The 16525-nt window shown below is 34.4% G+C and overlaps 1 protein-coding gene and 1 non-coding gene across 2 annotated transcripts; both read left to right on the top strand.

Annotated features, from left to right (window-relative positions):
- The first annotated feature begins 1321 nt into the window (after positions 1–1321).
- Trnai-uau (transfer RNA isoleucine (anticodon UAU)) lies at positions 1322–1550 on the top strand. The gene is made up of 2 exons: positions 1322–1359; positions 1515–1550. It is a non-coding gene; the product is annotated as a tRNA-Ile (tRNA).
- A 10583-nt stretch (positions 1551–12133) lies between these two features.
- LOC129753881 (uncharacterized) lies at positions 12134–13401 on the top strand. Its single transcript, XM_055749732.1, has 2 exons — positions 12134–13112; positions 13175–13401. Exon 1 carries the CDS (start codon positions 12134–12136, stop codon positions 12812–12814), a length of 681 nt encoding a protein of 226 aa, XP_055605707.1. The 3' UTR covers positions 12815–13112; positions 13175–13401.
- The last annotated feature ends 3124 nt before the right edge of the window (positions 13402–16525 follow it).

Below are 16525 nucleotides of genomic sequence, written 5' to 3'. Positions count from 1 at the left end.
TTCGACACTGTTCTGATTTAGAAGCAAAAAACTAAAATCTGTTACTTGAGCTTAAAAAACTTGATTCTGAATATTTTATGGCATTTTGGAAATTTTTGTATGCATTTTGTATTTATTTTTCTCAGCACTCGACACAAAAATTTACGTCTCATGCTAAAAAAATATTCTACAGACCTCGTTTATTTTTGGCAACCTTCGATTTTGACAACATCCGATTTTGGTACATTTGTCAAAATCAAAGGTTGCGTCCGATTTGGCTAAAATTGAACGGTTTTCAGAAACAATATTACCTTTAAGTTTTAGCTATAATAGGATAATATTTTTTAGAAAAACACAAAAAAATGTTTTTACTTCCCTCATGAACGGATTGATTCCCCAAAATAAGCCTCCCTCACTTTTAAGTCAAATATGCCGAGCTGTGAAAAAAAGTATAAGGATGTCGAATATCCAATTTGAGTCTTTCGCAAAATTAAATTTGATATAAACTGGAATTAAGAATCAGGTAAATGATTTATATGTTTGAAATTTAAACTGATTATTGGTTAGGCCTACACAGTTGAGAACCAGATAAATAATATGTGAAGATTTTAATCTCATATAAAACTCAATCTCTTAATCTGAAATTCAACTTGTTTTCAATTCTTACTAGAGACAATTTTTTGAATAGGAAACATCGGAATTCTGTTCCTAAATGAATGTTCAAGGATTTCGATCATAGCTTCTAAACTAGATTTTGCTCTCCAATCACTTTCCATGAAATGTCATGCACTTGTTCTATTAATGTGATGTTTATGAACCTTCATGTGGGTAAATTGTTTGGAATTTCTTCCACCTGAGGAATAACATTATTAAAAACTTATAATATTATCAATATAATACACTTACCAAAATCGCAAAAGCTACTGCAACGTTAGAGTTAAATAAAAAAAAATCAATCAACTACATGTACGGACTAAAAATGTCGTGATTGCTCAAAATAAACATTATCGACCTGTACAAATAAACTGACTTCAATCGTCAAAAAAGAAAAAAAGACGAACGATTGTGAGAACAATTAATGTGTGGCTCGGTGTCTAACTCTTCCATCATCATCGCCATCAGTATCATCATTACAATAATCATCACCAACATCATCCTCGCCAAACGTCCGTCGCCTTAGTGTTTGGGGTTTTTATTTTTTGCTTTCACACTCGAATTAATTTTGAATCCCCACTGTCTGTTGGGTGTCTTGCAGCTGGAAACGGACACGGACCGTAACGGGTAACGAAAAAAACAGAAATCAATTTGCTACTTCACATTCTGGGCCGCCGGAACGTCAACCGCTCCAGTGGCGCAATTGGTTAGCGCACGGTACTTATAAGACAGTACTGACCAAGAGCTTGTTGCGGAAGCCTCTCGGGAAAAAGTGGATGGGTGGTTCGAATCCCCTGAACTTTTCGTGACACATCTTCGGGAAGTGTTGTGAAGCTTCCCTAAGGCTTTTCCTCAGCTCTAGTGCCAAAATCGTATGAGCGATGCCGGGGTTGTGAGTTCGAGCCTCACCTGGAGCACAGCGGTGTAAATTTTTTCCATTAATTTATGAATGAAATGTGGGGTTATTTTTTCTTCGCTGTCGCTCGATTTGATGTCATTCACCTTGACCGAGTCGATGACACCCATTCGTGGATGGCAAGCAGGCCGAATGTGTGAATGGATAAATTAAATCGTAGGAGGCGCCTCCTCCCTAAGATGATGAGCTGGGACGGCCATTGTATGCAGAGTAGGCGAACTAGCGTGACTTTGTCACACGCATTCGGAAGCTATTTTCGCACAGTCGTCGTCGTCGTCTTCGTCGTATGACAAAGAAGGAGGGGGACAAACGAAGGGAACCCGACAATTAGCTCGGCCATAATAATTACCTTCCCCCGGATTCCCTGATTTTTCCATCCGCCTGTCAAGCTTTAGCAGAATCACATCATAAAATGTTGAAGAATGAAAAAATGTCGTGTGAGTACACTCATTGCGATTAGCTGTTCGTCGTAGTAGTCGGGGCAAATCGTGATGCCGGACTAGCGAGCGACAAAGTACGCCGGTGTTTGTTATCGGTGGGTGGGGTCTAGCTTTTGAAAAGGGCGTAAGAAACAACATTTTTAAAAAGTAATATTACAATTTTTTACTTTTACCTTAGAAGTATTTAAAACTGTTTAATAAAAAAAGACCATAACATTTTTCAGTCTTTTCCGAAAAAAAAACAAATCAACATGCTAGATAAAAAAAAAAGCGTAATTCAAATCCGAGCTAATCAGTGAATCTGCCGAACAACGTCAGTGATTAAGCAGGCGACGACGATAACAACGGAGCACTGCTCGTGGTGGTGAGAAAGTAGAGACAAACGACAAGTGAGTTGATTTTTTGTGTGTCTCTTCGCATGAAGCGTCTTCACTACCTCTAGAACGTATTGTTTGGGTGACGCAATTCATTGTCGCGAGCGAGTGTGACTAGAGATTAGACAAGCAGGTAGCTATGAGGATGACGGCGATAAGGGGCGGAGTGATACAGCGGCAGCGGTGTATTATGATGATAATGATGGGACAGATGCGTGGGGATTTTCCCAGAATGGGAGCGCTTATAAGTTGAATGAAGGAGAATGTTTGTGGGAATGTTTGACAGTAGTTGAAGGGGCTGATGAGAGACAGATATGTAGATAAAACTAAGAATTTTGCTTTACTTTGAATGAAATAAAACAAAACAAAACGCATAAAAAATCGGATGACAAAATCAAAAAGTATAGCAAAAAGTGTCAAAATTGTTAAAATTGTTGAAATTGTCAAAATTGTCAAAATTGTCAAAATTGTCAAAATTGTCAAAATTGTCAAAATTGTCAAAATTGTCAAAATTGTCAAAATTGTCAAAATTGTCAAAATTGTCAAAATTGTCAAAATTGTCAAAATTGTCAAAATTGTCAAAATTGTCAAAATTATCAAAATTTTCAAAATTGTCAAAATTGTCAAAATTGTCAAAATTGTCAAAATTGTCAAAATTGTCAAAATTGTCAAAATTGTCAAAATTGTCAAAATTTTCAAAATTTTCAAAATTGTCAAAATTGTCAAAATTGTCAAAATTGTCAAAATTGTCAAAATTGTCAAAATTGTCAAAATTGTCAAAATTGTCAAAATTGTCAAAATTGTCAAAATTGTCAAAATTGTCAAAATTGTCAAAATTGTCAAAATTGTCAAAATTGTCAAAATTGTCAAAATTGTCAAAATTGTCAAAATTGTCAAAATTGTCAAAATTGTCAAAATTGTCAAAATTGTCAAAATTGTCAAAATTGTCAAAATTGTCAAAATTGTCAAAATTGTCAAAATTGTCAAAATTGTCAAAATTGTCAAAATTGTCAAAATTGTCAAAATTGTCAAAATTGTCAAAATTGTCAAAATTGTCAAAATTGTCAAAATTGTCAAAATTGTCAAAATTGTCAAAATTGTCAAAATTGTCAAAATTGTCAAAATTGTCAAAATTGTCAAAATTGTCAAAATTGTCAAAATTGTCAAAATTGTCAAAATTGTCAAAATTGTCAAAATTGTCAAAATTGTCAAAATTGTCCAAATTGTCAAAATTGTCAAAATTGTCAAAATTGTCAAAATTGTCAAAATTGTCAAAATTGTCAAAATTGTCAAAATTGTCAAAATTGTCAAAATTGTCAAAATTGTCAAAATTGTCAAAATTGTCAAAATTGTCAAAATTGTCAAAATTGTCAAAATTGTCAAAATTGTCAAAATTGTCAAAATTGTCAAAATTGTCAAAATTGTCAAAATTGTCAAAATTGTCAAAATTGTCGAAATTGTCAAAATTGTAAAAATTTTCAAAACTATCAAGATTGATTTTATTAGAATAAGCATAGAAAAGTTTGATGGCTTCATCATAGTGAAAATTATCGGGAGAATGAACCTGCTAATCGTCGCTGGAAATGGCTTAAATATAGATTAGAGGAAGTACACCTCCGAATCAAGGCTGGCCTCAGTCCATTCATATCTCCAATCATCTCAGAAGATGCTGGGGAAGTCATTCATCGAGCTTTTCCAGCATCCCGTCTCAGTCTCTCCTGATCTCGCTCTCGGAAAGATTTGGCCGGGGCAAACGGTTTCGAGTGTCCAATTATTATAAGAGCGTGCACCTTAAAATAATGCCAATTATCGATTTCAGCTTCTGGATGATTTTTGGGAGCTCAGAGCCGGAAAAGGGGCCGTGATTTAAAGACGAAATGGCTGAGCCCATCACAGAACCATTCATTAAATCGAAGAACTACTATCTTCTACCTGACTCCCGGTTCTTCTTCAGGGATTCTGCAGGCCTAATCTGCTTCCATCAATCCACTCATCATTCGAAGACGACGAAGAAGACCATCAATGGAGGGGAATGGTCCCAAAATTAAGACTCAATGAAAATTTCCGATAGATAGACTGAGACGGACTGGCAAGAAGAAAAAGCCGAGATAATCTGGGGCCCAGACTCTCTTCCCATTCATAAGAGTTTTTTACAAGAATGGAAATCAATTTTCGATTCCACGTTGTTGTCCATCTTCGATTACTTATGATTGGTGCAGCAAGATGGCGCAAAGTGATCGATGAATTGTTTCTGGACCTCGCTCTGGCTGGAGGAACGTTAATCTCGCATGATCGGGAAAGGAAGGAGGAAAACGGCACTTTTTCACTGGCCAAACACCAACAAAAATGTTCATCGTTCGCCTTTGCTGCCTATTATTAGCAGGTTTTTCTTTTGGCTGTTACCTACCTTTCCAGATCTTCCTCAAACCACCCTCACTCGTTTTGGCCCGCCAATGTTCCGCATCGAAGTCAAAATATTGAAACATCATTTAGACGGTTCTTTCCACTCGAACTTCCGCAGGTCGGCACTTTTCTTCTTGTTTGTCCAACGGAAACAAATTTTCCCAAATGCTCATTCTAGTGTTCTCAACAAATCTACTCACAATAGGTTGTGCTTTTTGCTATTTTTTCCTCATCTTTCCATTCAGCGGACTTATGGAAGAAATTACACCTCAATTCCAGTCAGTCAGAGTTGTTGCTTCCTACGTCAAATTACCTGGAAGCCGAAATGCCGATGTTAAGTAGTCGGAAACTCGATAATGGTATACTTTTTTTTAAAGGCGAAAAAAATTGAAATGAAACCCTCCATTTACGCATTTGTGCACTAAACTATTGGAAGATGTATCAAATAGCCAGACAGTACTTTGAACCTTAAATCAGTATCCAAGCATCAAAAATCATATTCATGGAAAATCCGCTCAATTTGAAACGAAAAATACGACACAACTTTGGACACATTTCGAAACTATTTTGACACATTTTTGACACAATTTAGACAAAATTTTGTAACAAATTTGACAATACTTTGGCATAATTTTGATATCATTTCGATAAATTTTGTCAGATTTACACACCTTCGAAATAAATTTGACATCCTTTTGACAGAATTTTAACAAAATTTTAAAATAATATGAAATATTTCGAAAAAATGAATTTGAATTTTGACAGATTTGACAGATTTGATAATTTTGACAATTTTGACAGTTTTGACAATTTTGACAATTTTGATAATTTTGACAATTTTGACAATTTTGACAATTTTGACAATTTTGACAATTTTGACAATTTTGACAATTTTGACAATTTTGACAATTTTGACAATTTTGACAATTTTGACAATTTTGACAATTTTGACAATTTTGACAATTTTGACAATTTTGACAATTTTGACAATTTTGACAATTTTGACAATTTTGACAATTTTGACAATTTTGTCAATTTTGACAATTATGACAATTTTGACAATTTTAACAATTTTGACAATTTTGACAATTTTGACAATTTTGACAATTTTGACAATTTTGACAATTTTGACAATTTTGACAATTTTGACAATTTTGACAATTTTTACAATTTTGACAATTTTGACAATTTTGATAATTTTGACAATTTTGACAATTTTGACAATTTTGACAATTTTGACAATTTTGGCAATTTTGACAATTTTGACAATTTTTACAATTTTGACAACTTTGACAATTTTGACAATTTTGACAATTTTTACAATTTTTACAATTTTTACAATTTTGACAATTTTGACAATTTTGACAATTTTGACAATTTTGACAATTTTGACAATTTTGACAATTTTGACAATTTTGACAATTTTGACAACTTTGACTATTTTGAAAATTTTGACAATTTTGACAATTTTGACAATTTTGACAATTTTGACAATTTTGACAATTTTGACAATTTTGACAATTTTGACAATTTTGACAATTTTGACCATTTTGACAATTTTGACGATTTTGGCAATTTTGACTCTTTTTTTCTTGGATGTGAAACCGCTACGCTTTTGCAGAACTATTGATGAAAAAATAAAACTGTACAAAAATAGTAATTGCAACAGCATATTTTGACTAACTCCAGAGTGCAATGAGCTGCCATTTACAACCTAAACAAGAACTACTTTTCATCAAAGATTTTGTCAAAAACACTCGACAGCGAAGCTGTTTTGAACTGTTTAGATTAAACACTATTGAGCTTTTCAAAGTTTCACCTAACCATACACAGGATTTGCAATCAAAAATTAAACACTTTTCAAAAACAGCCAATCGCTGCCTGTGCTGTTCATTCAGAAAGTTCCCGTAAAATTTTAGCACATTAGCAACCAAATGTGTGAGAAGGTGGGTGGAATCGACAGCACCCCACCCTTTTCCGCCCTCTTCCATTGATGTTTGGAGAACGCGCGACCAGATGTTGCACCTGCTCCTCGCTTGCTTTGACTTGCCGGTGCGCTTCGGAAATTAATAAAATTCGCCAAATAACTGTAGCGTGAAATCAAAGCAACCCGACATCACCTGCTTTGGGCGGGCAGTCGAAAAGCTCCACACGAAACGTCCCGGAAATACAAAACGCAGAATGGAGGCTGCGGCCGGCGCAATGATGCAGTATGGTGGCAGAGCTTGCTGTGATGTTTAGAATTTTTCCCGAAAACCTCTCGCGCACACAATCTGGAAAACCGCAAGCAAGCTTTTGAGGTTAGGACGATGATGTTAACAACCCGCGATGATGTGTGTGTGCTGCGGTTTTGCTGCTACTGATTCCTGTTCCGGTTCCGGTTCTGATCCTGGGACTGCTGGGCTTTTATGATGTTTAGAATTTGATCGAATTTCAACATCAAATAGACTGTCGATGAAAGGTTTCAACATTGAGGGAAGGTAATGAATTCTGCTGCAACATTTTGAAACCAGAAGAGTGCAATCGGGCGAGTTTATGCTGCTTAATGATTCAAAATATGAACGGAATTAGCCCGTATGAGCTTAGCGAGAGCCGAGAATTTGTTATGGCGTTCGATCGGGAAGTTGGCTGCTATTAATGCGGACATACAAACATATCAATCATTAATGCAATCGTCCAGGATCAAACATCATTGTCCAGAAAGCGCTAGAATTCATTGGAATTTTGGAAGTACCCTCGTAACAATCTCTATCCGTTGCATTGTTTCTAAAATAACAAACTTCTTTCCAAAGTCTATAAACAAAAACAAAAATAAATAAAATTTAAATAAGAAACAAAAGAAACTTATAAACAAAAATGATAAAAATGACAAAAATGACAAAAATGAAAAAAATGACAAAAATGACAAAAATGACAAAAATGACAAAAATGACAAAAATGACAAAAATGACAAAAATGACAAAAATGACAAAAATGACAAAAATGACAAAAATGACAAAAATGACAAAAATTACAAAAATGACAAAAATGACAAAAATGACAAAAATGACAAAAATGACAAAAATGACAAAAATGACAAAAATGACAAAAATGACAAAAATGACAAAAATGACAAAAATGACAAAAATGACAAAAATGACAAAAATGACAAAAATGACAAAAATGACAAAAATGACAAAAATGACAAAAATGACAAAAATGACAAAAATGACAAAAATGACAAAAATGACAAAAATGACAAAAATGACAAAAATGACAAAAATGACAAAAATGACAAAAATGACAAAAATGACAAAAATGACAAAAATGACAAAAATGACAAAAATGACAAAAATGACGAAAATGACAAAAATGACAAAAATGACAAAAATGACAAAAATGACAAAAATGACAAAAATGACAAAAATGACAAAAATGACAAAAATGACAAAAATGACAAAAATGACAAAAATGACAAAAATGACAAAAATGACAAAAATGACAAAAATGACAAAAATGACAAAAATGACAAAAATGACAAAAATGACAAAAATGACAAAAATGACAAAAATGACAAAAATGACAAAAATGACAAAAATGACAAAAATGACAAAAATGACAAAAATGACAAAAATGACAAAAATGACAAAAATGACAAAAATGACAAAAATGACAAAAATGACAAAAATGACAAAAATGACAAAAATGACAAAAATGACAAAAATGACAAAAATGACAAAAATGACAAAAATGACAAAAATGACAAAAATGACAAAAATGACAAAAATGACAAAAATCACAAAAATCACAAAAATCACAAAAATGACAAAAATGACAAAAATGACAAAAATGACAAAAATAACAAAAATGACAAAAATGACAAAAATGACAAAAATGACAAAAATGACAAAAATGACAAAAATGACAAAAATGACAAAAATGACAAAAATGACAAAAATGACAAAAATGACAAAAATGACAAAAATTTAAAAAAAATAAAAAAATGACAAAAATGACAAAAATGACAAAAATGACAAAAATGACAAAAATGACAAAAATGACAAAAATGACAAAAATGACAAAAATGACAAAAATGACAAAAATGACAAAAATGACAAAAATGACAAAAATGACAAAAATGACAAAAATGACAAAAATGACAAAAATGACAAAAATGACAAAAATGACAAAAATGACAAAAATGACAAAAATGACAAAAATGACAAAAATGACAAAAATGACAAAAATGACAAAAATGACAAAAATGACAAAAATGACAAAAATGACAAAAATGACAAAAATGACAAAAATGACAAAAATGACAAAAATGACAAAAATGACGAAAATGACAAAAATGACAAAAATGACAAAAATGACAAAAATGACAAAAATGACAAAAATGACAAAAATGACAAAAATGACAAAAATGACAAAAATGACAAAAATGACAAAAATGACAAAAATGACAAAAATGACAAAAATGACAAAAATGACAAAAATGACAAAAATGACAAAAATGACAAAAATGACAAAAATGACAAAAATGACAAAAATGACAAAAATGACAAAAATGACAAAAATGACAAAAATGACAAAAATGACAAAAATGACAAAAATGACAAAAATGACAAAAATGACAAAAATGACAAAAATGACAAAAATGACAAAAATGACAAAAATGACAAAAATGACAAAAATGACAAAAATGACAAAAATGACAAAAATGACAAAAATGACAAAAATGACAAAAATCACAAAAATCACAAAAATGACAAAAATGACAAAAATGACAAAAATGACAAAAATAACAAAAATGACAAAAATGACAAAAATGACAAAAATGACAAAAATGACAAAAATGACAAAAATGACAAAAATGACAAAAATGACAAAAATGACAAAAATGACAAAAATGACAAAAATGACAAAAATGACAAAAATGACAAAAATTTAAAAAAAATAAAAAAATGACAAAAATGACAAAAATGACAAAAATGACAAAAATGACAAAAATGACAAAAATGACAAAAATGACAAAAATGACAAAAATGACAAAAATGACAAAAATGACAAAAATGACAAAAATGACAAAAATGACAAAAATGACAAAAATGACAAAAATGACAAAAATGACAAAAATGACAAAAATGACAAAAATGACAAAAATGACAAAAATGACAAAAATGACAAAAATGACAAAAATGACAAAAATGACAAAAATGACAAAAATGACAAAAATGACAAAAATGACAAAAATGACAAAAATGACAAAAATGACAAAAATGACAAAAATGACAAAAATGACAAAAATGACAAAAATGACAAAAACGACAAAAATGACAAAAATGACAAAAATGACAAAAATGACAAAAATGACAAAAATGACAAAAATGACAAAAATGACAAAAATGACAAAAATGACAAAAATGACAAAAATGGCAAAAATGACAAAAATGACAAAAATGGCAAAAATGACAAAAATGACAAAAATGACAAAAATGACAAAAATGACAAAAATGACAAAAATGACAAAAATGACAAAAATGACAAAAATAACAAAAATAAAATTATTTCAAATGACTGATATTTAGAACATTTAGAATTTTTTGTCCATTTTTAAACATCTGCTTTCCAAGGAATGTTATTAATGAGAATAATTTACGAAATTTTTTTTTACCGAATCATCTTTGTATTTTTATGGATTTTTGTTCCCGTATTATCCCAAGGATAAAAATAACCTGAGCTGATAAGAATCTGTATCTAATGTCGAAGGCAAATAAAGTTCTATCTAAGAAACGAAATTAGAATCTCACGATCGAAGAGGAAAATTTGTTTTTCTATTATTCCCAAAAAGCCATAGCCGAGTTTTGATCTAATTCAAATACGAAATGTACATATCAAGTCATAGACTTACAATCACATAGAACTCTTTCAAAAGACACCCATTATAAATCGGATTCTGGGCGTTAATGACGATCGAATCTTCGTCAAACAAAGCCCGCGTTCTAGCCTGGTTGAGAAATTTTTAATCTGGAAGCCAATAGAGCGAAGAAAAAAAAACGACAAAATAAACTCGATTCTACGCTATGGCGAATAGATCGTGGCTCATTTCACGCTCGTTTAGAACATCGTTGTGTCCGCTCGTCCATTTCAAACAAGTGACTGATCCATCGTCAGGGCTCCAGTAATAGAATGGCACTTGCTTCCAGAGTTCTGAAAACCAGAATATCCCCATGACAAATTCGGGAATGGATCGAAAAAATTCTCTCATGGGATTGGCACCACGACGAGACGGCACAAAAAAGATCGTTCGAAGATCATCATCAGTCGATCAATCCCAATAAGAGAGGTAACGAACTATCTGAGCGGGGATGATTAATGTAAATATTTACCAATCAGAACCATTCTTTTGGGTAGGCTTGCCTTTCGATGGCATCGGTTCCGGGGCTTGGGACCCGATTGGAGATGGAAGAAAACTCGATTTCGTCACGGATCGGTTGGGTAATTTGGTTCTCAACAAGACGACGGAAAGATTAATAAAAAAAATAGTTTAGACCTCGAAATAACTGAAGATAAAAAAAATTGGAAAATTATGAATCCAGAATCACAAAAACACCATACTAAACGAAGACTGTAATTTAGAGTAGATTTGTGAAAAAAAAACTATTTGGCAGAGTGTGTCTAAGAACTTAGAATTGTTATCCAAATTAAAGACTTCAGAAAACATTAATATTGCTTAACATTGGTTTTATTGAAAACCTAGAGACATCTCTCGAAGTTTCGCGATTAAAATGGAAGACTTGATGTGAATGAGTCCCATCGGTGGCTAAGTATCCCAAGTGCCGTCCCTACAGTCCTATGGCTTTTTATGGCCACAACTGTGTATGTGCTGTCGAAATAACTACAGAACAGTACAATGCAGAAAAACTTAAATCATCGCACACTCGAACAACGGGCCGATTTAGTGGCATTCATTATCAAGAAAACAGTTCTTTAGGTACCCACAGTTTATTCTGAATTCGTTAGATCATTACCGAACCGTAGTATTTTTTTTATTTTTGGGTTTAGGATATAGCTTAGTTGAAAAGTCAGTTACGTCTTCAGCCAATGTCTGTGAGTTCAAGCCCAAAAAAATCATCGAACATAAGTGTTTTGTAGAGTTTTTCAGTAAAAAGTCACGAAAGACATAAGGATGTTTCAAACGACTATAACCGAAACCAAACCAAAGTTTATTTAAAAAAAAAAGATCTTTATTTTTGGCTCGAGGGTTTTGCATCCATTTTTTTTTTTTCAATTGTTATTTTTCCTATTAATTAATCTATTTTCCATTGATCAAAGTAGTCCCATTTGGATCGCATTGTTTTCCAAATCACCAGTTCCTCGTATCAATGTCTCACTACCAAACAACTTACCATTCGGATTACAGCCCACCACCTTCGGATGTTTTTGACGATCAGGACCTAGAACCTAGACATCAACGACAACATGGTGGCGGTGGACGTTTTGCGGAACCCTGCAGCCAATGTCATCGAATGTGCCGCTGCGTCCGGCTGGGCAGAAAAGTATCGAGCCCCGATCAATCGCCCCGTTCTTCCTGCAGCAGCATCAGCTCCCGGATCCGCTCAATTCGACAGCTGGATTACACCAAACCTGCTCCATGCACTTCGGAAGTGCGCGTCTGCCGTTGCCAATGTGAGTGCTGCAATGCTCCTAAACAACAGCAGCAGCAGCAACAGCAGCAGCAGCAACAGCAGCAGTTATCATCGATACTTTTGAAAAGGCCTAAGGCAGATTCACCTCAGTACTTTCACAGATTGAGTCACGAGAGTAGCAGGAATTCTGGAGGAAATTCATGTGGCTGTAAAAGACTAACACGGGATTCGTATCCTGAGATTGAGTGCAATAGCTGTATGTTGAGGAACGAAGATCCGATTGTGCGGCATCGACTGGATAGACCCGTTTCAAGAGCATGTTCTTGTGACAAAAGCAATGGAACGTGTACGGTTAACCGATCTTCAAGTAAGCTGCGATTCGGAGGCCAGGTGCATGATGAGCAGAAAGCTGCATGACGTCGAAAGAATGATGACAACATACCGCACGATACACTACCTGTTCGAAAACAAGATTTGACCTTGAGAGATTCTTAGCAAAACATGTGTTTGTCCTGTTTGGATTGTAGTCCGAATTCCTCGTGTCCCAAACCAACGCAATCTAGTAGTCAGGTTTATTCCACATACAAGAACTTTCTTCATTTCAAATTCAAACAGTAAAATGTCATCCTCGAACACCCCATGGTACCAAACAACCTACATGAAGTCCTTCACCGGGGAAAATCCCTTTGCTTATTGTAGGGAAATCAGCGTAACGGTAAGTCTGATCAATTTACAAAATGCAAAACATGCAAATAACTCATGATTTACGAATTACAGGCCCCAGTAGTTCCGGAGTTCCGAAAACGGTACCATGCCAACATGCAAACGACCGGACCGTTCAAGCACCAGGTTTTCGTGAGCCACTGCATTCGAGGGCCGCTGGCGCCACTGGAATGTTGTCCTCATACCGAGTATGGGGATTATGTTGGGAATCTGGGGTACCTAAGGCTGCAGAAGACGCATCCCGCACTTCCGGATTGTGGTGTGTGTTAAATCTGAAGATGTAAACACAAATTTCTGTCGAAAATGAAAAATATGTTTGGCTTTTCCCTTGATCTATTGGTCTTTTCACAGTAACATAACGTTTTTGTTTATTTTCCAATGGCTCAGTTGCAAACTTTTTCTTCATAAATGAACAAATCTAAAGTTAGTTCATAAAGTTTGCCACTGTCACCGTGTCAGTGGAAATTAACGAAAATGCCAATATTTTAGTTGTTTCCGACAAACATTGTTAACAAGTATCAATTAGTGGCCGTAATGTAGTAACGTGTTCTTGTTTTTAGTGGGTTACCCAGTTTGCTAGTCCTTAAACTCCATCAGGAGCCTCTGACCTTTGATCCCACATCGAATTGTCGTTGTACTATCCTTTAATGGTGGACTTCCTCTTCTCATTATGACTCTTAGCCAGAACTCTAACGATTCGGGATCTGAACTCTTCTCATAAATACTAGGTGTTTAAACCTTTCCTCATCGCGTCTCGAGGCCTGACCTCACCTTCAACAACTCAAGATCCGACTTCTTATCACCATCTCTTCAATAATAATTTATCAGTGGTTGGAATTGAATGTAATTGGACAGAGTGGAATTTTTTTCATCAAAATTCCTTGATCCTCATAAAAAAATAAAGTTATAAAATCATAAAATTTTTCAATACAATTTCGTTATCTTTGATGCAAAACACCAATTTTGTAAGGACTTTTTGGCATTAAAGTCGTTTTCTGAAGAGCATAAAAATGAAAACTAGAAATTTTGAAGAATCTGATAGCAGACATTTGCACAATTTCAAAATGTTATAGTTTCTGAAAATCGGTTCAGTAGTTTTGATTTTATAACAAAAGTAATGATCCGTGTCTATATGGCCCTAACCAACTAATTGTCCTTTTTTGCTAGGTGACTCTGGAAACGATATTCAAAACTCTAAAAATGAGATATTGTAGAGCTTGTAGAGCATTCTTTTTTAAAGAAAAACCCACAACACTTCAATGTGGCTGTTTAAAGTTCCGAAATTATGAAAATTTGCTGATGGCTTATTCGACTCAAAAGGTTGCCAACCATTGAACTAACCACAAAAAAAACTGAACTCACTGTTTAAAAAGCTTTGGAAATAATTTACATTATAGGGAAATTTGAAATCTTTCCCTGATTTAATCCTCATAAACGAACAGATAAACGGAAAAAAAAACTATCTCAATAACGCATTCAAAAGGGTCTCCGGGACCGATGTCGACTGTGTCGACGATTTGCCGAATCCAATAATGACGACAACAACGCTGGCTGGAAGATGATGAGCAAGAACTCGTAAGTACTCTAATGCTTTTTTTCTCGTATACCCTCAATCTATTCCCCTCTATTCGGGAAGAAGCTACCGAAATAGAATCCGACCGAATCAATCGATATATGCTGATGATGGACCCATCGGACGGATTCTCGATTGTCATCGTAGTTAATCTACATTTATTTAAGCGGGGAGATCGATTCGAAAAACAAAACTAAAGGATGCTCTCCAAATGTTGAAGATGTGATTTGTTGTCTCTGATTTGATCTGAACGCACGGTCCCTCCATTTTGTCCCCGCTATTGGGATGAATGTGCTTTGTCGACTCATTACAACTTCCTGGAGCTGTGTCATTCAGCCAAATTTGAAGGACATAGATTTCCGATTGATGAGTAAGTGATTCTTTTCGCTATCTCGGTAGGAAGATGAATTGAAATTTAATGTTTGAATATCTATGGTACAGTCAATCATCTTTTGTCGTTTACCTTTGAATTGACTATCAACTGAAAATATTTACAACCTGACGTTTAATGACAGTCACAAGAATGTTATGGTTTGGATCATTCGATAAGCTTTTTAGGGTCATTTGCATCCGGCACATGAGTAGAGATCGTTAGTTTTTATTTTTACCCTATCTTACTCAATATTTCTGAGAGGGTTGGCCGATTGCCATAGCATCCGAGAAAAATTGGCCGGATCGTCTCAATTTTCCAAGATCGTCATCATCAGCGTCGTCGTCGTCGAGGCCGTCCCCATTCAATGGCGGATCTGTTTCAAGTGACGGTCACCCACGTCCCGGGGCGTTGTTTGTTTGATTGGACACATGGCTTTTCCGCTATCCGGAGCGTTTTGACGTTTTCGATTGCTCGAAGCTCTTGAGATTTTATAGGGGACTTCTGGCCTTTACGCCGCCGTTCGTCATTCTATGGAGGAGCAACGAATCGTAAACCACTCAGATAAAGTTGGTCATCGTTGGCGGATTTTTTCCGGGAAAAGTCGCATCGCAAACCTTTTAACGTTTATTCGTTCTTTAGCCGATTATCTGCGGTTGGCGTCTCCGGTGAAGTGATCTGCCGCTGCCGGTATTTCGCCAGAATCCCAATTTGTCAAGGGCTAAATATAGGTGATCCTAATGGGAGTGACGCAAGATGTGGTTAAAATCTTCTGAATCGAGCTCTATTGATCCGATTGTCTAGTGAGCGAATCCCATGATGTAAGTGGGAAATGGATTGTTCACTAGACTGAGTCGATTTGAGGTCATTTTTTAATTTCTCAAACCCTGAAATTCTTTAAAGCTTCGATTTAAATAAAAACTCATTCATGATTTTTCAGAATTTTTAAGTAATGTGTACATGAGGTAAGTTTGAACTTTTGGGTTTGTATGGGAAAATTGAATATTTTGTTGCAAAAATCAACTTTGTTTTAGAACCGTGTCTGCTTATTGTGTTTGTGCCAATTTATCAATCAGTTCCCTAAAGAAAATTTTTCCTTTGAACAACTTAACAGAAGACCATAACATCAAACTTCGTATCTTATTAGACTAAAAAGTTATTAGCTGTTGAAAAGGGAATTTTGTATGTCATTGAAAAACAACCAATGCATGATAACTTTGCGAACAATACCTCGCTAGGCACCGACATTGATGTCAGTTGAATTGTTACAGTGTTCCACACAGATGTTAAGCGGAAAATTTCTTATAGAGAATTAATAAATTGGCACAAAAACTATTAACAGCCTTTTCAGTGATGAATAAGAGGGGAAAAAATAGTGAGATGAAAGTATTGCTATAAGTCTATATGCAGGCGATGGTATTATAGACAAAATGGCCTCAGGTTTAGGTCTTCTAAGCCAACG

This window comes from Uranotaenia lowii, chromosome 3 (assembly GCF_029784155.1).
Source record: "Uranotaenia lowii strain MFRU-FL chromosome 3, ASM2978415v1, whole genome shotgun sequence".
NCBI classification, from domain to species: domain Eukaryota; kingdom Metazoa; phylum Arthropoda; class Insecta; order Diptera; family Culicidae; genus Uranotaenia; species Uranotaenia lowii.
Note: the sequence above shows the minus strand (reverse complement) of the source record. Positions and strands in the feature narration are given on the sequence as shown.

Excerpts from the sequence above, each read along its gene's own strand:
- LOC129753881 (XM_055749732.1), top strand. The coding sequence starts at position 12,134 with ATGTCTCACTACCAAACAACTTACCATTCGGATTACAGCCCACCACCT.